Source organism: Vicugna pacos, chromosome 29 (assembly GCF_048564905.1).
Source record: "Vicugna pacos chromosome 29, VicPac4, whole genome shotgun sequence".
NCBI lineage: Eukaryota > Metazoa > Chordata > Mammalia > Artiodactyla > Camelidae > Vicugna > Vicugna pacos.
In genome coordinates, this window is record NC_133015.1 from 12724102 (window position 1) to 12747367 (window position 23266).

The 23266-nt window shown below is 46.3% G+C and overlaps 1 protein-coding gene across 2 annotated transcripts; it reads left to right on the forward strand.

The window, feature by feature from the left end:
• Nucleotides 1-226: 226 nt before the first annotated feature.
• On the forward strand, nucleotides 227-21787 carry SBSPON (somatomedin B and thrombospondin type 1 domain containing). Of its 2 annotated transcripts, XR_012065435.1 has the most exons (6): nucleotides 251-602; nucleotides 10084-10278; nucleotides 11029-11162; nucleotides 11903-12030; nucleotides 16515-16605; nucleotides 18139-18198. XR_012065435.1 is itself a non-coding variant. In XM_015237672.3 (5 exons), the coding sequence occupies exons 1-5, from the start codon at nucleotides 389-391 to the stop codon at nucleotides 20167-20169; spliced, it is 795 nt and encodes a 264-aa protein (XP_015093158.2). In that variant the 5' UTR covers nucleotides 227-388; the 3' UTR covers nucleotides 20170-21787. The 2 variants fall into 2 exon arrangements, 1 of the variants encoding a protein (XP_015093158.2); XM_015237672.3 differs by lacking the exons at nucleotides 11029-11162; nucleotides 11903-12030 and adding an exon at nucleotides 20052-21787 and having other exon boundaries at nucleotides 227-602; nucleotides 18139-18315.
• The last annotated feature ends 1479 nt before the right edge of the window (nucleotides 21788-23266 follow it).

The window sequence follows — 23266 nt, forward strand, 5'->3', positions numbered from 1 at the left end:
CACCGGCTAACGTGTCCGCCGACGCCAGGAAACCGAGCTTGGAGCCAGGGGATGTGGCCGCCCTGGCGGCGCTGCTGGCGGGCCCCGCCGCTCGCTGGGCCGCTGGGATCCCGGCGCACCTGCTTTCCCCTGCCTCGGGGCGGTCCCCGCGGGCCGGGGCGGCGTGCCGCGAGGCGGGGCTGGGGCCGCGGGCGTCGATCGCGGGCGCCCCGGGCGGAGGCGCCCTCCCCGCCCCGGCCGGGCCGCTGCGGCACCCGCCCGGCTCCCGACGGGCGCGCCGCCCGGGCTGGGGAGGGGCTGCGCGGGAGGGCGGGGGCCGGCCGCGGGGCAGGGCCGGCGCTCTCCCCGGAGCACAGCACTCGCCCCGAAGGTCTGCGGAGCGCGGGCGATGAGGACCCTGTGGATGGCGCTGTGCGCGCTGGCGCGGCTGTGGCCCGGGGCCCTGGCCGGCTGCGCCGACTCGGGGCGCTGCTGCCCCGGCCGAGACCCCGCCTGCTTCGTCCACGGCTGGAGGCTGGACAGAGTCTACGGGATGTGCTTCTGCGACCAAGCCTGCCTCATCACCGGCGACTGCTGCTTCGACTACGCCAGGGCGTGCCCAGGTGGGTGGCAGGACGAGAGCTGGCCGTTCGTCCGAAGCCAAGGGGCACGGGGGTCCCACACCGAGGACCGCAGCCCCAGAGCCAGGCGCCCCCGGTCCCTCTATCCCGGCCTACCCCAGACCCCTCCATCCAGGTACACCTAGCTCTCTTCGTCCTAGGATCCTCTAGCCCCCTCTCTCTGGGTGCACCCCAAACTCTAAATCCTAGGGCCCCGCAGCCCCCTCCATCCAGCGGTCTCCCAGTCCTCTCCATCTAGGTAGGCCACTCCAAAGCCCACCTCGCTACCAGAGCCTTGGTGGAAGGGGCCGGAGCCCTGTGTTCCGGAAGGGTCCTCTGCTGAATAAATTCCCTGCTCAGGAGCTCCAACTCGGTAGGGCCACCTCCCACCTGGAGATATGGCACTGACAGGTCCCAGGGCCACGCTCCTGGGCCAGGTTCCTCCGCCTTCATTCTGTTAACCCTCAGGGATCTTACGGGCCTAATGACAGGTGATGAGGGAAGGAATGAGGAATTAGGCACCAAGGGCTTGCTCTGGGAGGGTGCTTTCTTCTGAAGAACAAATTCGGGGAGGACCACGGCTGTGCTCACCTGGACTCCCGCATGTCGCACGGCCCCTTTCTCCTAGGAGGCATTCGATCTGTTCTTCGAAGTCATTTGTATCCAAACAGCATGATAAAGATTTTTGTCTCAGGTCTCCCAGTAGGTTTTAATCTTGCTGATTTTCTGTTAGGGTCTGTCTTTTTCATCTTTAAATTTCCCACAGTATCACAGCCCCTGGTATGGGCTCAATATATGATGATTTAATTAAAGTAAAAGGCTACGGAAGACATGGTGAGTATAGTCTTTAAGAACAAGGCGTATCTGAGAGAAGCCAGCCCTGGAAATAAAATTAGCCCTGCTCCCTGATAATTACGTCACTCCAAAGCCATACATCATTAGGATCTGACCTCAAGGATACTGGTGTTGTGAGAGCCTCAGCACCTTCCTGGAAGAGGAGTCTGCAGGGCTGTGTCATTACCTGGGGAACCAGATGCTGCGTAGAGAGAGAGAGAGGAGGAGCCCTTCTGCCTCTTTTCTGCCAGGAGAGGCCACTAGTCATGGCAGGACAGCCACCCAGGCCTGCTGCTGAAAGAACACAGATGACAAATTTTCAAATCCTGATTGAAGGCTAATGATTTACCTGTGAATATTGATCTTTTTGATACACTTCTTTCCCTTTCCTGCTCAAGGCCAGGGTACGTTATTACTAAAGTAAGGTGAAGATTCAGTTACCTAGGAAACTCAGTATCCTTCAGCCAGGCGTCCCCAGCTCCCTCCTCGCAACATCCTCCCTAAACAGCTGTTTGCCCCAGTTACCTGGATCATGCAAGGGAAGCCTTTTCACTATGCAGCCTCTTTCACTAAATATTTTCTCTCCAGGGATCTGCCTACATCTTAAAGGTAAATACAGAATTCCTGTAGTTCAGATAATGGGCCCGTCTGTGATAAGCACAGGGATACAAAGATGGTGAAGACACGTCTCTGCCCTCTGGAAGTTCATAGTTGAGCAGGGAAACACACACACACAAAACCATTTGCAAATAGGCTCAGTGTCAAAACAATGAATCCAAGAGGGCAGAGAGGAACAGCTCAGGAGCCCAGAGGAATTCAGGGGAGACTTCCCAGAGGAAGTAATGGGCAAGCCTAGTCCCAGAGAATAAACGAGGAGAAGAGGAATTCCAGGAGGAAAGCGCCCCGTGTCTGTTCAGTGTGACCCGCAGCAGCGTAGCCTAGGCCCTGAGGCTCACCTGGTGAACAGGACAGTCAGTGAACACACCTTGATAGGTGAGTGTCATGTGGAAAACTGGCTTTTTTGTGAGCCCTAACAGCACTAAGAGGGATTGCAGAATCCTCCAAGTCTCTATTTGGTCAAAAATAGACCCCTTATTTTCAGTCCAGGAGGTAGATATACTGAAACAAAGAGCCTATCATTGCAGAGTGGGGATTTATTGGGGAAGTAATAGCAGAAAGGAGATGACCTTACCATCCCCAGGAGAGCTCAGAAAGAAATCCCAGCCACTTGGAGCCTAGGAAGAGCTGTGTGCGGTGGACAAAGGAACCCAAGCCAGAGAAGGAGACAGTGTCTGGTAGAATTTTTTAAAGGAGCATTTTCGGGGGCCTTAAGTGCCCTTCCCCGGGGAGTTAACGGAGGCCCTTGCAGGCCTAGGCAGAAACAGCCTCGGGATGGAAAATGCTCCTCGGTGGTTAATTCTCTGCACCTGGAGTTTGGGGGGAAGGCAGCAAGAAAATAGAGACAGTTGAAAGTTGGCCACTTGGCGAGCCTGCTCGTGCTTCAGAGCTGAGGGTGAGAGTGAGGGGCAGGACACAGCCAACGTGCTCGGCTCCTCAGCCCTGGACAAGGGGCCCGACCGTGCAGATTCCGGGGTTTGGGAAAAGGCGTGATGCTCCTGTGTTTCCAGCTGCAGGAGCTGGGGCTTTCAGAGGGCGCTTCCATCACAAAGTTAACATGGGTGGACAGCCGAGCGCAGTCTGAACCCACGACTGCCTGACTTCAGGCTGCCACAAGCCCCATCTGTTTGTGCCAATTCATAGCTTTTAGTTATTCCTAGGTAAATCAAGGTTCTGCAGCCAGAGCCCCCAGTTACTCTATGTACATAGAACCACTCTGCCTCTTAGAATCTCATTTCCTTCTTCTTTTTTTTTTAATTGAAGTATAGTCAATTTACAATGTTGTATCTCTGGTGTACAGCATAGTGATTCAGTTATACATATATATATTCTTTTTCATATTGTTTTTCATTATAGGCTATTACAGGGTATTGAATATATTTCCCTGTGCTATACAGTAGGACCTTGTTGTTTATCTATTTTATATGCAGTATTTAGTACCTACAAATTCCAAACTCCCAATTTATCCCTCCCCACCTCTCATTTCCTTCCTGTCCAACATTATGTTACCTATTGATGCTGCCTGAAGCCTTTCGACTGAAATTGCATTAAATGTGAATGAAAACGTAACTGTGTCAGTAGAACAAAGCATGTCTTCATTCTATACCTTCTAATTTTTTCATCTTGATAAGTGTATTATTTTTTGATGTAGTTAAGAGATGAAATACTGGCACTTTTTTTTCTAAATAGAAAGGTTTGGGGTTTTTGCTGTTTGGGTGATTTTTTTTTTTTGCTCAGTTAGAATTAAAAATTTGAATCTACAGACACTCCAAAAAAAAAATCAGTTTTGAAACTAATCAGCTCAGAACATCTCATGATGATGGCATGGGTTTCCACAGCACTAATGTGTCTCCAAAACCACCCTACCCCCACCCCCCAAAAAAGAAAATTCTCCACTGGCTGAACCTGATCAAGGATGTGGAGGGGCAAAGGAGGGGACAGGTCCAAGTTCCCCAGCCCTGAAAGAACTTCTTGGAAGGCTTGCCTATCAGGCTCATAGCACTCAGTCTCTAAGTCATCACCTACAGTCTGCATTCAAAGATTCTAGAAGTGCAAGGTTGCACTGGATCTTGGATGAGCCACTTAAGGAAAGAGAAATAATTAACCCAAGTGGAACAGGACAAAAAATTGAGTAGTCTTTATAGGCCAATCTCTTCTCCTAGATTTATGGGGAATCTAAGAAACCAACTGGCCAAAATCTGCTGACATCGTATCTGGAGGGAGAAGGGAAAATATTCTGGAAGATGTGGGCTTCAAAACTCAGTCCCCAAAAAAAGGATGTCACAGCCTACAATGATTTAGAAAGTCAAGGATTTACTGGAGCCATAGAGCCCTGAGAGACAGCATGTGGCTTCCCAGCCTTTGTCTGTGCAGGAATAACGAGCAGGGCCTGGCGCCAGTATCTGACATGATTTGGCTGCAGCCCTGGGTGTGCAGCCCCGGAGGGTAAGCATTTACTCTGGGCCGGGCCATTCTCTCCCAGGCACCTCACAGCTCTAAACTTACTTAATCTCACAGTCCACTGTGGTATTCTTGGCTTTTGGTCTCATTTTACAGTCAAGGTAACCAGAGCACAGAGAGGTCAGGCAATTTGTCCAAAGTCACACAGCTAATAAGTGATAAAGCAAGATTTGAACCCAGGAACTCTAGGTCCACCCACACATTTAAACATTATGTTTTTACTGCCTCCAAGAAATGAGGCTTTAATGAGAAGCTGTGGACCTTCCTGATAAATAGAGGTAAAGTGAGTGAGTCGTCTTTCTCCATCAGCTGTGTGCCCCTCAAGGGCAAAAAAATGTGTCCCACTCTTCGCAATCCCAAGAACTATCACAGTGTCACTTATGAACGTTTGTCAAAAAAATTGACCAATTGTTGGGGGAAGGTATAGCTCAGTGGTAGAGTGCACGCTTAGCATGCATGGGGTCCTGGGTTCAATCCTCAGTACTTCCATATAAAATAAATAAATAGATACTTAATTCCACCCCCCCCCAAATATTTTTAAGTAAAAAAGTGACAGATTGTTCCACCTGGGGGATGTTATCCGTGGCTTCAGAGGGCAGTGTCACCTGGGGCCTATCCACCTGTCCTTTTTAAAAGTAACACTTCTCTGACTACAAAATACATGTTTGTTGCAGAAAACTCAGAAAATGTAGAAATACGCAAAAGAAGAAAAGAACTCACTTGGAAACTTACTAACCAGAAAAAGCATCATTATCTTCTTGATTTTGATTCCCTTTTTTCCTAGGTTTGCAGGGTGTATAAAATTCTGTTTTTCTAAGGTGACTGCTCCTTTCACTGTCTTGCTAGCATTTCATGGACTTGTCCAATTAATGTCTCAAAAGGGAAAAAAAACAAAATGACCAGGGGCCAGATAACATGGCTTCTGCAGGAGGAAACAAATACTTGATCATTTTACTGGTGCTGTAGGTGCTGGGGCAACATGGTCTCATTTGACTTCCAAAGAAGTTTTGACAGGGTCCTGGGGAAGGGGTATACATAAGGAGAGAGAAAGAGGGAGATGATTTACATTTAAAATTGTGTCACCCTGAGATTGTACGTGTGTGTGTGTGTGTGTAAAGGAACTGTTTTATTTTTCCTCCAGAGATTGTCAAGAAACAGAAGCTACACATGAATGGTACGGCTGTGGGTCAAGTGCGAGAAAAATATTTCCTTAGGAATGATGAGGGCTATTTGAACTTAACAACGTGAGGGAGAAAGTGCTTTGTCGTGGGTGGCCTTCAACTGTTAGGTGGCCAAGAGCCAGGCAGGCAGGGCCAGATTTCACAGAGGAAGGCTTGAGTGTCTGTGATTAACCAAGGAGACACTCCATGAAGATTAGCAAAGACATTCAGAAGAAATAATCCAGACTATATTTACAAAGTGAAGTAGTCTGGCTTTTAGCTTAATTTGCTGTTGCTCCTGCTGTGTGTGTCTGGGGTTGAGGGGGGGGGAGGTGGTGGTGTAGGGAGGTGTGTTTGGCATCATCGAGAAAAGCATTAGAAAAAAAAAGCTTTTATACTACCCTTTGGTACCTGAAGACTGAGACTAGTGTGTCTAGTTCTGGTTGCACAACTCGCCGGGCGGCAAACGGGCCTAGGGAGAGTCCAGTGGTCATTCTGAGAGGGGAAGTGTCCACAGACAGATGAGTCCAAAAGCTGAAGGGAAGGAGACCGACTGAAACAGTAGGTCCACGGGTGGCACACATAAGATGAACGCAGATTTTTTTCCACCATATTCTGAAATTCTTGAGTGAGGGAAATTGGGCTCAAATAAAAGGAAATACTACTTCATGCCACGGATAGTGAAATTAAAGAAGCTTGTTACTTTCAAGACATGGTACTGGCAGGAGTAATCCATGGATTAAAAAGGACTTGACAGACTGTGGCTCCCAGGAGAAGCTGGGATCCTCGAAACCTGAAGGTGCAGAAAGCAGCCCCCCAGCCAGTGGACAGCCTTCTGGGCCACCATTGCCAGGAGAGCCCAGACCACTCCGGTCCAGGTTCAGAATTTCTTATGTGTTTGGCTCTGGGAGTTTCTGATTTTGCTCCTGGCCTTCTGCGGGCTCTCCTTCCCACCCTGGAGTCTCCATCAGTGCTTTGGCTCCTTACTTATGACGTGAGCAGACCAGAGTCTGTTTCAGTGTTGAGCTTAATTTAGGAAGGAGGAGGAACTCGCCCAAGGCCATTTCATTCACTCAGTCATTCAGCAGATATCTGCTGAGCACCTGCCATGTGCCAAGTGCTAGGCATGAAAGAAGCAGCTCAACAATAAACCAGATACACAAATATGTCATTTGAATTACGGAGATGTTGGAAGGCAAGGAACACTGAGTTCTGAGAGGAGATAATTTTATAAGATGTGTGTGTGTGAGAGAGAGAGAGAGAGAGAGACTAGTTGGATAAGCTGGCCAGGGAAGGGCTCTCTGAAAATGAAATAAATCTTCTGGAACCTAAAAGATGGGCCGAACCCAGCCATGCGCAGTGTGGGAGGAACATTCCTGGCAGAGGAAACACACATACAGAGGCCTCAGAGTGTGAAAGAGCCTGGTGTGTTGGGGGATGATGAGGTCGGCGTGGGTGGAGCTGGGAGCAAAGGTGAGGGTGGGGGGCACAGCTCCAGGTGGGAGGAGGGACAGGCACAGGCAGGTCACACAGGACTTTGTAGACCATGCAGGAAGATAGATTTTGTTCCAAATTCAATGGCTACCCATGCAGGGAGTTTTAAAAAGCCATTTATGGAGGGATGGTATGAGGTATAACTCAGTGGTAGAGCCCAAGCTTGGTGTGCATGAGGTCCTGGGTTCCATCTCAGGACCATTAAGAAGGAAAAAAATCCATTTTTTAAAAAGGATTACTGGTACATCTTTTGAGGCAGTTGTACTTGGATAGGACTGGATGGACATCCCTGTTAGGACATGTGAAAATGTCCTCTGTGTGTGCTGATTTGTTACTGAGCTCGATCACTTACTGTTCTGCTCTTGGCCATCCTGCTCAAGCCTTGGTAGGGACATCTGATAACCAGACAGCCCTTGAGGAAGGGGCACCAGCTGGACCATCTGGAAGGGTTTGATGATTCCTTTCCCCCATGGACTGTCCACTGTCTCCCTGCCCAATGAGCCCAGAGCCAAGGGCGCCCACTTGACCAAAAGGAGAAACTCAGCATCTACTTCTGATCTCTGTTCTCTTCTACGCCTGCCTCTTTGTCTCTGTTCCCCAATCTCTGACTGTGCCTCTGGGACCACCTCCCACATAAACTGTTTGCATTCAGATTCATATCTCAAGGTCTACGTCTGGGGAAACTCGACCTGAATGTTATAAAAGAAGAAGAAGAAAAGAGAGGAGTTTACCGAGCTCCCGGGCACCCATTAAATCTAGGCTTCTTTCCCCTTAAATGGGTGGGATGCTGTCATCAAATCTGAACTGTTAACAGGGAGCTGGGACAAGCTTAGAGCCGCAGGAGATCCTTCTGCTCATGAGGTTACAGTGTGTTGGCCCCAGTGATAGTCAGTGAAATGTGAAGGAAGAGAAAGTCAGATCTGAAGACAGAATATTTTGGTATGCTGTATATAGACACGAATTAGGTAAGCTTTAGTGGGAAGGGAATACTCATGGAATAGTTCAAAGGCAGTTTCTGTCACACAGGTGAGATATATGCCTTGTGGTAATAAATCTATCAGAAGCTTCTGTCCTTCTCCCAACCTCCTTGACCAAAGGTTGCTTGTGATCTGTGACAAATTGCAATCCAAATAATCCACAGCATTTTGCCAAGGACAGACCTGAACCAGTAAGAACAACTGAGTTAATGATTCTGTGATTTGAGAACTTTAACTATGGGTCAAACCAAATAACATAAATAAACAGTAGATGCGAGACACAAATGTTGAAGAAATACTGAAAGACTAAATTCATCCGCCATGCCGTCTTTTACCATATGGATAGTTTGTAACTTAGTAACCAAGGCCATATTACTAAGTTCTGAATTAAAGCCGTGGCAAAATTGTATTTTATAGTGATGTCCAAATGTTAATCTTTGAAAAAGTATAATTTTTTAAAGTGTATTATTGAGCGTAGTTCAAGTCCAACATATCAGGGCAGGACTGGCTAGACTCAGGGACAAAGAGATTTGGTGGTGGTGGGGGGAAGAGTTATTGAAAGAACTGAGGTCAGAAAGAGTCCTTCTCAACCAGCTCCAAACCTGGCAGCCTCTTTCAAAGCCCTCTGGTTCTATGGGCCAATTAAATCATGGGACCGAGAAAAATAAACAGGGAAGGTCAACAAGAGATGACCAGCAGGAAGTGATCTGTCATTGATTTTCCAAAGGATGTGTGCATGGGTATCAGGAACAAACTGTCATGTGGCTCGTTCTCGCTTCCTTAGGTAGTTAGGTGATGCCTGTGAGTTTTTAGATGATTAACAGAAGTATGTTTTTAAAACAGCTTGAAATGTTTAAATTGCTAGCCAAGCTTTATGTTGAATGTGACCCTTTCCATGTCAGGGGTTAGCTACGTGCTTCCAAACGATACGGCTTCCAAGCGCCGCGATCCCTAAATCAGAGCGCTGGGAGGCAACTTGAGTTTTTGAGCACAGACTGTCAGAAGTCCAATCAGATTTCAAAGAAGTTGGGCGTGTTTTCTGGTGAAAACTCTGTGAACTTGAAGGGATGAGAGTGATAGGGATAAAGTGGGCTGCAGTTTGTGGGAAAGAAAGAGTTTGGCATGCAGTTCAGTGGTCCATCTTCTGTCTCCTTGTTCTTTTCTTGTATCCAATGTCAAGTCCTCAAGTAATTCAATTTAAAAACTCATTACGGTCCTTTAAAGACTCATTAGGACTTTCAGTGGGGAAGTTAAATGCACAACCACATTGATTTTACTGTCATGGCCAGAGAATTGCCCAAGCGAGAGCCAAATTCTCCCCTATAATTCTGCCCCTTCATGCATGACCGCAAGCATTCTCGACCTCTGTGGGCCTTGGTTTCTCCTCTGTAAACCCCACCTCTCAGTGTATGAGTCCCTGAGCCCTGGAGGATGAGAGCAGAGCATCCAGGAGGAGCCTCGAGGATAGGGGTCCCATGGTGTGGCCCTAAGCCAGGTCTTACGGAGACACATTTCCTGATAAGGATTGACCTGGGTAAGTGATGGGGTTATGGGTGGGAGAAATACATTTTGTTTTTTACACTTTTTTTCCTTTGTTTTCTACAATGAATATGTATTACTGCTACAATTAAAATGTTTTGGGCAGAGGAGGCTCAAGTTAGGATCAAAGAAACGCAAGAGCAAAGATCTGATCTAAGCCCGAGGCATAAACGGAAATACCCTGAGGGCATCGGTCTCTTTTACTCAGTTTATTTGACTGGTGTGCCTCGGCTCAGTCCCACCTCCAGGATCCAGAAACGTCCGCCTGTCCCTGAGAGGTACCGGATTATCAGCTAACCATCAGGGCGGGAGGCGTCCATGTCACCGTGGTCCCCCCGACCCAGGGCCGGGTCCGAGCGCAGCCGACACGGGCTGAACCCGGCGGTGTGCGCTGTTTTTCAGCTCGCCCGTGCCTGGTCGGGGAGTGGAGCCCCTGGAGCGGCTGCGCGGACCGGTGCCGGCCGACGGCGCGCGTGCGGAGGCGCGCGGTGCGGCAGGAGCCCCGCAACGGCGGCGCGCCCTGCCCGGCCCTGGAGGAGAGAGCCGGCTGCCTGGAGTACGCGACGGCCCAGGGCCAGGACTGCGGGCACGCCTTCGGTACTGCGGCTTCCACGCTTGCCGCCCGGGTGACTTTCCATCCCTGGGTCCCACAGAAAGCCCCCGGGGCAGGGAAACTTGCACGCGCTGCGGGGAGTGGGAGGGGCCCCTCTGCTCGGGCGAGATAGGAGGCTCAGGAAGTGCTTGGTAAAGGAATGCTCCCTCAGCCGCGCCGAGGCCTCCCGGCGCCGCCGCCCCGCCCCTCCCCGCCCCTCCCCGCCCCTCCCCTGGGTGTGTTTGTGACCCCGCGGGGGCCCCTTCCTGCGGTGCGCGCGCTCGGTGTGAGGGCGCGCACTGTGGTTTCCAGCGAGCTCAGCCTAGCTGACGACAAGGGCTTTGGGTAGAAGGAGGATGTCATCCGGATAGCACGTGTCCGGTAAGGATAAGGATTTCACCTTTCCCTGTCGTTCCAGTTTAACCATAAACACCCGCACCCATGCGAAAGTAGTAGAAAAATGAGACATTCCTGAAGGATGGTAACAAGATTCTCTTGAAACACCTGCTTCTCTCAGTCAAGGGGACTAGGGCTGAGGGGATGGGGTTTATGGCCGGGGAAGACTGTTCTGGTCGAAGTGAAATGGCCGAGGAGCCCAGCAGTCGGCTCCTCCTTGAGGCGGAAGCCACGGGAAACAGCAGAAAGGCCAAGACCAGAGTGTGGGCTGGGATTAAATCTGATAGAACAAACACTGACTTCTCAGGGCAGCAAAGATCATGTTTTTCATAGGAACCTGGAAAATTCCATGTTTACAGGACCCTCGCCAAGCTATTTTGTTCCTTTTTCATTCCTCACGCAAACATGTATCGAGAGTCTGCTTGATGCCAGGCCCTGGGCTGCCTGCCAGAGTTACAATGGGGAGAAAAGCTGGCGTGGAGCCTGTGGTCAGGTAGATCACGGTCTAGCGTCGGGTGTAGGGGGTTTGAGGGTTTGGGGGGCTGATCTAAGAAAAACACGTGACCATGAGAGGCAGCATCAAACAAAACCTTAGAGGGTGCTGCTCGAACAGGGTTGCATGAGAGGGGACTTCCAAAAACTATGATGTGGCGACCACCATCCAGAGCGGGAGGAGAGGCGCTGGCCGGGAGCTGGTGTGTCTGGGTGATGTCAGCTAAGCAGCATGGCCCAGGACCTCCAGGTCAGAGAGCTCCGAAGGGCAGGAAGCACGAGGCCCATCTGAGAAGCCAAATGCATGCCACGGTGTGGGCAGCAGAGAGGGAGGTGGGTGGTGAGAGGGGAGGCCTCTGTGCTGACACCCCCTCCATGCCTGGCCCGGGGTCCTTGTTTAGGATTCTGGTCTTTATTTTAAGAGCCATGGAAAGCCACTGGGGTGTTTTCTGTAGGAGCCAATGTGATCAGATCTGTGATTTGAAGATATCTCAGGGACATGCGGAGTGGCGGGGCCAGGGTGGAGGCCCCTTCTGGATACGGCCACCATGTTAAGTTCGCAGGGAAATAGTTTAGTGCTCACATGCTCATAGAACAAGACACATTCAGCTCTGCACTCTGCAGCAACACTACGGAAAGGCTCAGGGAGGAAGTCGCTGTGGGACATAATTGATTTTTTTGATGGCTCTCACAACCCAGGGCAGATCTGTCAGAAAAAGTCACTGCACCACTTGGTTACAGGGTCCAGCTGCTAGAAAGTATTCCTTCAGCACATCTGACTCTTCAGTGTCACGTGAGGATGCCCAGATCTCCTCCCAGCCCTGGATCTCTTCATAGAAAGATCATGCAGGTCACAGGAAAAGGGACAGGTGGGTCAGTGAAGAGGATCCAGTTGGACGTGATGGGCCCACACCTGGCCCCTGGGGTCCTCTTCCCTACCTGGAGGTATCCCCTCCTCCGTCCCTGATGGGCCAGGCCAACACGCCTGCCTTCCTCCAAATGTCCCCCAGCTCCCAAATTCCCCATGGCACCTCCCCTCCCCACAAACTCCACGAAGACGATTTTATGTGACTCCCCAGGAGGTGTTACAACTTTGGTGTGACACTAACAAGAGCAGCCTGTTCTTAATGGCCTCCTATCAGGAGAAATCTAGACTTGGGGCAGGGCCACTGGCATTTGTAGCCCTGACTTCGCACCCCAAGATTCCCCTTTGGGATGTCTTTGAAATGATGACTGGTGTCACAAGCTGGTCAGGGCACACAGGACCCCAAGAATGCTCCAGTTTGGTGGCTCCTTAAGCGTGGTCTCAGACCAGCAGCTTCGGCTTTACCTGGGAACCTGTTAGAAATGCACATGCCTTGGGCCCCACCCAGACCCACGGGATCACAGTCCCTGGAGGGGGACGTAGCGCTCTGCCGGGGACGAGGCCTCCAGGTGCTTGCTGGAGTTCAGGAGCTGCTGGTCCAGCCCAAGAAGGGATGCTTGGTTCTGCCCTCAGCCCCTGCATCCCAGCAGGATCACATCAATGATGCTTTGCTGAAGGCAGAATTTCCCAGAATACACAACCTTTTTCTCACACCCCCTTCCTCCATCTTCAGAGCCAGCAACCTTACATCTTTCTGTGCCTTCCTTCTGTGGTACCATCTTCCTCTGACTCTTTGAAGACCCTTGTGATTACATTCAGCCCATCTGGATAATCCAGCCCGTCTCCCTATTTTAAGGTCAACTGAGTAACAACCTTCACTCTTTGTCGTGTAACATAACATGTTCACGGGTTCTGGGGATTAGATACTGACATCTTTTTGGGGACTGGGCGGGGGCATTATTCTGCCTGTCGTGGAGATAGGACATTGGAGTTCAGAGATGACAGCACTTGTAAAGGGTACAGAACTTAAACCTCGTGGCTCTAAATCCCATGGGTCCCTCTCCTCTACCACAAGTTGTTTTGCTGTTACCAGTAGAGCTAGCATTGTAATTGCAGATTCCGGTAACTAAGGAGAAATATAAAGGCCAGACTGAAACACGGTCACTGAAGCACTCTTGCTCACAGTCAAGTAGCTGTTGCATTCTTCCTGTTTTGTTTAATGTATATCATGACTATATTTTTTATCATCAAAACAAATCCACAAACCCATATTATGTATTTGTTGCCCATATTGACGATGGTTTATATGCATTTTCCTCTTGAGAGGAAACCACTGTGCATTATTATGAACTGAGTGCTTCCAGGCTGGTGTCATCTGTCAAATTTTCATTCTGCTCTCGTCTTTGCTGTATCTCCAGGCGAGTGGCTCTCAGGTGGCCCGCCCCATTGTGTCGGGGGCCTTTATGAAATTCTCAAAGCAAATTTAATTTACTTTCATGTTCAAAGTAAGTGTGTGCGGTGCCCCACTTTGAGCAGTGGAAGCTGTTGCAAAAGTGGTCAATGGTAGATTGATGGGATGCCGGAAAAGTTGGCAAATACCCTGTTAACAAAGAGTCTATTACATTTGAATATTGTTGCCAGGAAGGGGAGAGGAGGGGGATCTGGCTTTTATGGAGAGCCTTTGTCCTGGGGCACTGGTCACGTGCTTCCATACATAAGCAGAAGTGGGACTGGAGGTGAAAGAATTTCTAAATTACTTACCACTCTTAAGTAATGAAACATTAAATGTGTGTGGGATGTTAGAAAGTGGCGCTGGTTCAGAGACCTCCAGATGATCTGGCTCCTGGCTTGTTCACTTTAGACTCCTGCCAGGGAAGAGGGCGCCCCCCTCCATAGAATGTGGCACCAAACCAAGCCCCAGGCTGGAGGGGCCAGGATGGGGGGTGGGGAGGACCAAGTCCAGAGCCACTGGACCCTTCTATGACGGGTCATAACCACAGAGGCTTGACACTGAGCGTAGGGAGTAGGTCTGAAAAAACAGAAGCTATTTTCCATACTGGGGCCCCTGCGTGGTCATTTACTATTAATTTCCCTTCCTTTAACCTCAATGAGTCTCAGTTTTCTGATGAGAAACCCTCATCAGAACACCTCTTTACAAAGCTTTGGTGAAGATCAGTAACATATGATGTGAAAGCACTTTGCAAATGAGCAGGTTACCAATGCCCAAGGTGCCATCCTGCTCCAGGTGTTAATCTGTGTCAGCTGCGATCACTCCCCACCCCTCCTGGACCACAGCTCCCACCCCCTCCCCCGTGGCCCAAGGGGGCCTGGAGTGCCAGGGCTAATGTTCCCCCCTTACTCCCTGAGATCTCACGTCACATTAAGGACAGTGGTTAGGGACAGAAAGGGAAAATAAAGCCAAATGTAAATGATTTGTAGGAAACATGCTGCAACAGTGAAACTTTAAATAGTGACACTTTGTCATCTGCCTTGTGATAGAGGCTGTCGAGTGTGGCAGTGAGGAGGTGGTTTTGGAGACACTGTTGGGCACTGCCAGGCTTATACATGAGCCTTTCTTAACCTCTCTGGGCCACAGGTTCCTCATCTGTGAAATGGGGAAGCAAGAGGATCTATCTCAGAGGGTGGTTGTGAGAATTAAATTCATTAACACATGAAAAGGGCTTAGCATTGCGCCTGGAAACTTAGATATGCATCACTGTTAGCTTTAATTTTTACTATCTTAGAACTTTTCTTAGGATTTTGTATCAGAAACTATAGTCATATACTTGCTTTCTACTTCTTAACCAAAATTTTTTTCCCCTGAGCTATATAGTAAGAGGATTGCATTTGAACTTTTTTAATAATTGATGCAGTACAAATTAGGAGCTCAGAGAAATGCTTTGGGCTAAAGAAACACATCCCCAAAATACTACAGTTTGGTATAATGCTCCGTGGTTTTAGTAGTAAGTACATGCCTCACTTAGTGAATAAGCACATAAATGCATCAGAAGAACAGAAATGAAAACCATACTTGAGAAAACAAAAACCCTTTTGATGTTTGTGTTTTTCATAATTAGGTCTAAGAGAAACAGAGAAGGATACATGCAGTCACTTGTTCTTTTTTGATTCTGTCCCGTGGATTTTGGATGTTTGAAAGCTGCAGTCACATTTAGAAAGAATGTCATGTTCTCTTTGGAAAACAATTAAACTTGTTAGCGCAGCAATGAAGAGCCACTCAGCTGGGACTCTAGAGTTTACACCAGATGTGGGTAATGTCCAGCCTGGAGAGATTAGGTGCGGAGCCACAAGAGACAAGAACTGTGCCTGCAACTCTTAGGACCAAGTGGCCACCAGGTGCTAGGTCACTTTTGTCTTACATGTAAAATAAAAAGGACTCTGCGTTCAGAAATCAAAGAAGAATTAGGGCTGCCATCTTGTGGCAGAAGGGAGCTTAGCAAGATGAACCTGGAAGCTCAAAGAATCTAGGTTTTGCTTCTAGTACCCTGCTGCCATTTCGCTCTTGCTGATTGATGACTTGGGCATCACACAAGCCAACCTCAGCTGGTTTCTCCCCTTCCTGGGATGGTCCAGTTTCTGAAACAAAGGGTAGGAAGGATGGTTGAGCCATCTCAGCCCCAAGGCTCAGTGTAGGGACAGAAGACCACAGGGAAGTAGAGCCCATGCACATTGGCAGCAATTTGATCCATCCGTTCATCCATCAACCCAGTCATTCGTCACACACATATTTATTACGTGTGTAAATGTGTGAAGGCTGCTGGGATGAACAAGGCAAAATCCTGTCTTCCGTGAGTTGACAGCAAGGTGGAATCAAGAGGTTTCTCTCCACGTGCTACACAGAGCAACCGATGCCTCCCTAGACTTAGAGATGAAATAGGAAGGGGACAAACAAAGTAAAAGAAGACAGCAGAGGTGGGAGGAAAGAATTTCTGGCGGTTTTCTTTTCTCCAACCCAGAGCATCAGAGGTGGAATGGGGTGGCAGAGAGGAAGGGAAAGAGAGTCTTCAGGACCTTCCTTCCTCGCTGCTGGCGCTGGGAGAGCGCTGTGCTGGCCGCCACCTGGCACTCACATCCTGGGCTGCATGGCTAGGGTCAGAGCTTCCAGGCTGTGGTTATCGGAAGACACTTTTAACCTTGGTTGCCCCACTCCACCCCCAGCCCAACCCATGTTTTTATTATCCGCTCTGGGCCGTGCTTCCTGGCCCCTCTCCAGCCTTTCCAGCTGTGTTACCACTGCTGACATGCTTATCAAAGGCCCGCAGTTCTTCTCCCTACCCAACTGCATTGCCCAAATCTTTATGGAATTGGCTTCTGGGGACTCCACCTTAACCTTCTTTCATTCCTTGACGGTGTCCCACAGACCTCTGGACTTGGGGATGGAGGGCTTTGGATGGGCTGGGAACCAAGTTGGGGGGACGTTGCTCTGGGTACTTCAGGCTGCACGTGTTCAGCATCGTTCTCCTTTTCCAGTCCCTGCCTTTATAACTTCCTCCGCATTCAACAAGGAGAGGACAAGACAGGCGGCCTCCCCACAGTGGTCTACAGACATCGAGGATGCTGGGTAACTTGCTGATTTCTTTTTACTTATGTTTTTCCAGTTGGACGGTCCAGTCAGCCCACAGAGGTAACTTGGGGAGATGGGTTTTCTTCTGTTATTTGTTCATTGACTTTGGGTAAAACATGACTCTCCACCACAGAGCTGGGAAAGTCCTTGTCCCTTCTCCATTCTTGTGGGGCTATAAAGATGTCTTTGTCTCTGAGGTCTGATCTCTAAGATGAAACATGCTATATAAAAATGGGATGATGTGACTTTGGCAGTCACATCATCTTGTGGTCTTTATGGAACCGTGGACTCCGGCACCGCCTCTGGTTGGTGAGTTTGGAAGTGGCCCCCATCTGATTTCTGAGGATTTCTACTGAGTCCTAATGGCTCAGGTTGGGAGGAACCTTCACGCTCATGAAGAGTTCACTCTTCTGCTGTCAGAACAGAGACATCGGACCACTGCAAATTCATTCCTCACCCTGCCACTCACTGCATCTGTTTTTTCTTCTTGAAAAATGAGACTATTAATTCCTACCACATGGGGTTGCTGTGAGAATTTAATGAGAAAATATCACTAAAAAGATATCCGGGTTAAACTATCTGAAATTGACTGAAGCTGCGTCATAGAATTTCCTGTCTTAATACCTCAAGGAACCTAGTAAATCACAGCCACCATTGCTAAAGATCTTTTATAAAGCAGACTTTCCAAACAATTCCATCTAACCCATTACCGCTCATAATGGTATAGATAAAAAACAGAACAAAACAACCTAGTCCATTTTAGCATAGTTAGAACCTGAAATGCCACATTCAGGGTTTTTACTCTGTTTTGTTTCCCTGAAGAATTGTAAAATCATGTTGCTTTTAAGGACAAAACTCTAAAATATCCATCCACGCCTAGATGCTCCCCCAGGGCCTTCAGATTCTAGTCACAGAATAGACTTTTCCCTAGTCTGTTACAGAAAAACACGTCTCAGCCGCTCTGTCCTTTTGTCTGTGATGCCCAGGATAACTCTGATGCTCAGCTTCAAGTTAAGACATCGCATTCCCCCAGATCACGTGGGTGAGCTGGGTGGGGGTATATATGGGAAAGGCGAAAAAAGACAGGTGTCTGCCTGGGTGTCAAGGGCTAGACTTCCCTGGGCTCACAGGCGCTCAGGCTCAAGCAAGTTCTTGTTCAATTTATATAATTCATTAAAATCTCAGCAAAGTTATCAAGGGCTATTTTCCTACTGAAATGTGCTTTTATACCCAAGATAGCGGTCAGACTAGACAGGACATGAGACAAATTTCTGCAAATTCGCGTTGACCAGATAATTCAACCATGGATTGAAAAACAGCACAAAGGGTCACTATAGTTGTCAGGCAGGCACAGTCACAGTTCAGCCAATGCGGGACTTGCCAAGACACCTGTGACCCGTGCACATGTGCCGCCCTGCCTTCTCTGGGCTGTCAAGTGTCCGTGGGGATTCCAGGCTTCCTAAGACCTTCTACAGCATTAGGCCACTTCTCATGCCAGCAAGTTGAATTATTCCCTTTTTTTCCCCCTAGATACTGTATGGAGTTCAAGACAGAGTCATTGACCCCTCACTGTGCCCTGGAAAACCGCCCCCTGACTCGCTGGATGCAGTACCTCCGAGAGGGGTACACAGTGTGTGTGGACTGCCAGCCCCCGGCTATGCACTCTGTGAGCCTTCGCTGTTCTGGAGACGGGCTGGACTCTGATGGGTAAGGGAGGGAAACTGGTTGGAAGGTTTTTCTTGGTACTCACTTGGGAAGAACTGTCCTCTCCTCGTCCTAAACAACGGACCAGTAGGTAGCAGATCGAGGCGTGATCTGGGAAGTGAAAACAACGAGGAGAACCCTCCATCTGGCAACTGTAGAGTCCAGGGCGCAGTTCACACTTGGGGACTTAGAGGCTCTATACCAGAGATGAGTGGGTGAATTTGGGTATTGGGTTTCGGGCCAAGATCCTAAATGACCACCAAGGACCTGCACAAAAGCAACCATACACGCTATGGAAACAGAAGAGCTTGCCTTTTTTCTAATACTGTATTAATGGGCACTAAAATTTGAATTTTATATAATTTTCATGTATCACAAAATATTCTTTACTTTTCTTTCAACTCATTTTCCCCACATCTCCACGTGGTCCCCTACCTAGAAGTGCTCTGAACCCCATCCTTTCAGGCTTTTATGGAGGCCCCATTAGGTAGGCACCATTGATTAAATCACTGGCCATTGGCCATCGATTCTACCTTCAGCCCCTCTCCCTGGAGGTCAGGATGGGGGTGGGAGGGCACTGAAAGTTCTAACCCTCTAACCACCTGGTTGGCTCTCTTGGCAACCAACTCCCTACTTAAGGTGCATCCACATAACAAAAGACACCTTTATCACTCTCAATACTTAGGAAATTCCAAGGGCTTTGGGTGTTACCAGCCAGGAACTCTGGACAAAGACCAAATATACATGAGAAATACATTTTGGTCATCTGAAGGATAAAATATACATTTCTTGTAAATTATAATGTTGCATACACCTACAGAAATCTATAGATTGTCCAAGAGAATTGACCCTTGAAAACATTTTAACCATCTAAAAACCCGTCTCCATCCTGTATTTAGCTACCAGTTAAATCTGCTAACACTATTCATAATTAAAAGAAGGGCAGGCTTTGTAATGGACATGGATTATGGTTTTAAGTATGTCAGCTGGAACTGGTAAAAATATAGATTAGAAAGAAAAAGTATGACTTTTCCAGTTAATCGCTATTCCCACAGTACATTTTAATATTTAATAACCTGAATTTATGTTTATTAGTCTCTTGTGCCAGCAGCCTCTGTGCTGAGTTCACCGTCTACACAGTAAAGTGGGTAAGGAACTCGGGAAATAGACAATTAATATTTAGATTTAATGTTTTTCTGCAATACCTCATCCTTATTTTGACTTTAAATGAATATTATCATTTAATTCGTACCCATAAAACACCTTAAACCGTGGCTGAGGTTCCAGTGACTTTAAAAATAATAATTTCAATAATCTGGCTTTTTTCTTTTCACGTCTCCCATTTTTCATTATGGAATCAAAGAGTTGGAAAGTGTTACAAGGGAGCATTTGGTACAGACCCCTCTAATTTAAATACACACAAACCAGGAAGCCTTTTTCCTTTATGTAGCACTTCATATACTCAGAGCGAGTGAGAGAAACCAACACAGTAGCCTCAAACTACAGTTTAACAGGGGTGTCCCCAAATAGAGATTGTTAACTTGTTTTAATGGAACCCAAAGAAGGGACTTAGTTTGTGATTTTTTTTTTTTAATTTGTAATGCATTTCAAAACTCTAGGTGTGATCATTCTGGGGAAAAAAAAAAGAAAAACAACAAATTTCGATTTATAATTCTGTAAATTAGAATTTCCTTTGGTTTGCTTTTCGTGTAACTCCCATTTTCAAAATACTGTTTCAGAAACCAGACTCTCCATTGGCAAGCAGTCGGCAGTCCTCGGTGTCAAGGAACTTGGAAAAAAGTGCGGCGAGTTGAACGGTGTTCTTGTCCAGCTGTTCACAGCTTTATTTTTATATAGATTGTGATAGAAATATTTCAAAATGTGTTTGTAAACATGCTAAATATTAGCAAATCACGTTCAGTGTTTCATAATCCTTTATAAACTCTTTGGCCAAGGGCCCCTGTATAAAAGTCACTGCCACACTGTGAAATAGAGAAAGGAAATTTAGGGGCCAGTTCTCAAGAAACACAGCGCCTTTATTTTTATTTTTACTAAGTTGAGGGCCCACCATGCAGTCTCCTGTGGTTTTACATCCTTGACCTGTCACCTGGCGGCTCCTCATTCAACAGGTGGCACACTGGACACGGAGTTCATGTTTGTCTGTACGTGGTTCGTTTATTGATAAGCTGTCATGTTCAGGGTATCCATGCTTTGAGTCTTGCATTCTTTCTTTCTATTCTGTAATCTCTTAAAAAGAAAAGCCTTAAAAACTGCCTATAGATATATGTATGCTCATACATTTCCCATATATTATTCCATAAATTCTGAAATAATAACTGTCGAACAAATTGTCACAAATCACTTTCCACAGTCAAGCTAAGATTTAGTAAGCTAATGCAAAACCAACAACTATACTAAAATACTTTTTTTAAACTAGAAGAAATTTTCTTCAGTTAATCGAAAAGAATCAATCAAATGTTCATTCTAGGTCAGTACAGAGTTTCTTTAAATGTTATAATTTCCAGGAAGTGAAATTTTGGCACCAATGAATGAAACACTTGCTTTAATTGTGAACATTCTACCATCATTAGCATCTAAGATTATTTCCAAGGCTTAAATTAAGCCTGAAGTTGACTAAGATGAGCTTGGAGTTAATTGAAGTAAAACATACGACTTTGTTTTCCTGCAGCACACATGCACACGTTTTCTTATGTCTGGAGTAGAAGCCAGAGGTATAGATTATGGATAGCAGAGATTTATTACAAATGCTAGGATCCCCACCACCGCACACAGAGAAGTATTAGTCTCATTTTATGATTAGAGAAGCAATGAACCAGAGACAAAGTGCCTTGTTGAAGGATTTGGGATGAATGACAGCTGGACCCAGGTCTTAGCTTTTCATCCAGGAATCAGCTTTGATGGAGAGCCTGATGGTGCTATAAAAGCAAAGCCCTTTTTATTTCTGCAAAATTTTATATTCAGGGTATTTTCTTGGGAGAACTGAAGCTTGAGATTTAATCTACCGGCATACCCTGGAGATGTTTGGGTTCGGTTCCAAACCACCACAATAAAGCGGGTCACAAGAAATTTTGGCTTCCCAGTGCAAATAAAAGTTTTGTTCACACTATATTGAAGTTTGTTACCTGTGCAATAGCATTATGTCTGAGAAAACAATGTGCATACCTTCATTGAAAAATACTTTATTACTGAAAAACGCTAACCATCATCTGAGCCTTTAGTGAGTAGTAACAACAAAGATCACTGATCACAGAACACCTTAACAAATATAATAATAATAGTGAAAAAGTTTGAAATATTGTGAGAATTACCAAAATGTGACACAGAGACACAAAGTGAACAGATGGTATTGGAAAAATGGAGCCAATAGACTTGCTAGATGCAGGGGTGCCACAAACTTTCAGTTTGTAAAAAATGCAATTATCTGTGAAGCACAATAAAATGAGATATGCTCGTATATGAAATTCCTTTGGTTTCATTTGTATAAAATATTATTACCTAACAAATGATTTACTAAAATACATATTTCTTGGTACATTCATGTAATAACATAATAATTGCAAGCTTAATAGGGATGGAAAAATCCCCAATATTTAATGCTGAGAGCAGCAATATTTCTGACTATATATATTCAGCTGTCAGAATTGTTTGTGTGGTAAATTAAATTCTTCAGAAACCAATAATAAAAAATTTGAGTCTCATCAGGGTTAGGAATTCCAACTCTAAGTTCAGAATTAACATTTTAAGGCCATTTCTAACATTTGTAAAGCAAAATTTTTTTTAATTGAAGTATAGTCAGTTATAATCTGTCAATTTCTGATGTACAGCACAATGTCCCAGTCATACATATACATACATGTATTTGTTTTCATATTATTTTTCATTAAAGGTTATTACAAGATACTGAATATAGTTCCCTGTGCTATGCAGAAGAAATTTTTTTAAGTCTATTTTTATATACAGTGGCTAACATTTGCAAATCTCAAACTCGTAAACTTATCCCTTCCCACTCCCTTTTGTAAAGCAAAATTTTTGAAGGCAAACCTGAGTAATTTTCAATGTTGCTTAAAATTTTATGCCACTAAATAAACTTTCTGTTCACATTTTTAAAAGCTCTTTATTTATCTGACTAAAAAATACCCAAATTTTCTGGACTGATCAGAGAATAAATAAAATTTCACTATAACCTAAACAAAACACTTTAGAACTGATCGACATAAGTATGATGCTAACAGCAAAAAAGCTGTGATGTACTTATGGTTCCAATATGTGTTATAACATTTAGCATAATTGAGTTGTGTAAAATCAATTTTTCAAAGTAGGTCTTTCGCTTTTGGTACATGGCCATTAATTACTTTCATATTGGGGCATATTTTTATTTCTATTCTTGAGAAGAATTTCATAGGTTAGAAGTCATAACTATTCAATAATGATCTTGAAAAGCTTGGTATTCATTCTAGCAAAGCCCAAGGAAACAGTCCAGAAATGAAACATGTAGTCCAAGTGATTAATGAAGAACCAAAAGTTTTTACTTTCAGAGTTAAAGATCAAAGTAGGTAAGACTTCTTCAGTGTTCTTTTCTAATGAGCACGTTAGAGTTGGGGTCCTTTCCACGGGCACTCTACAATGATTTACGGACCCTAGAATTCCTTAATAGGCTGCTTTTCAAAAATGCATGAGGAAAGTACTTTGAACAAAAATAAATATCCCCACTCAGGACACAAGGAGGAAGGAATTAGAGATGGTGATCATTTAGAAAATTGGGGGAAAAAAAGAGAGAAAGAGATGACAAAGAATAAGGTGATATATAATCACACCGTTCTGTTTTGGGTTCATTCTTGGGGCGTTTTTATTCGAGAATGTTGCAATGATGCATACACAGCAATAGCAATAATTTAAATTACTTAATTCTATTCTGGCATAAAAAGTTTAATTA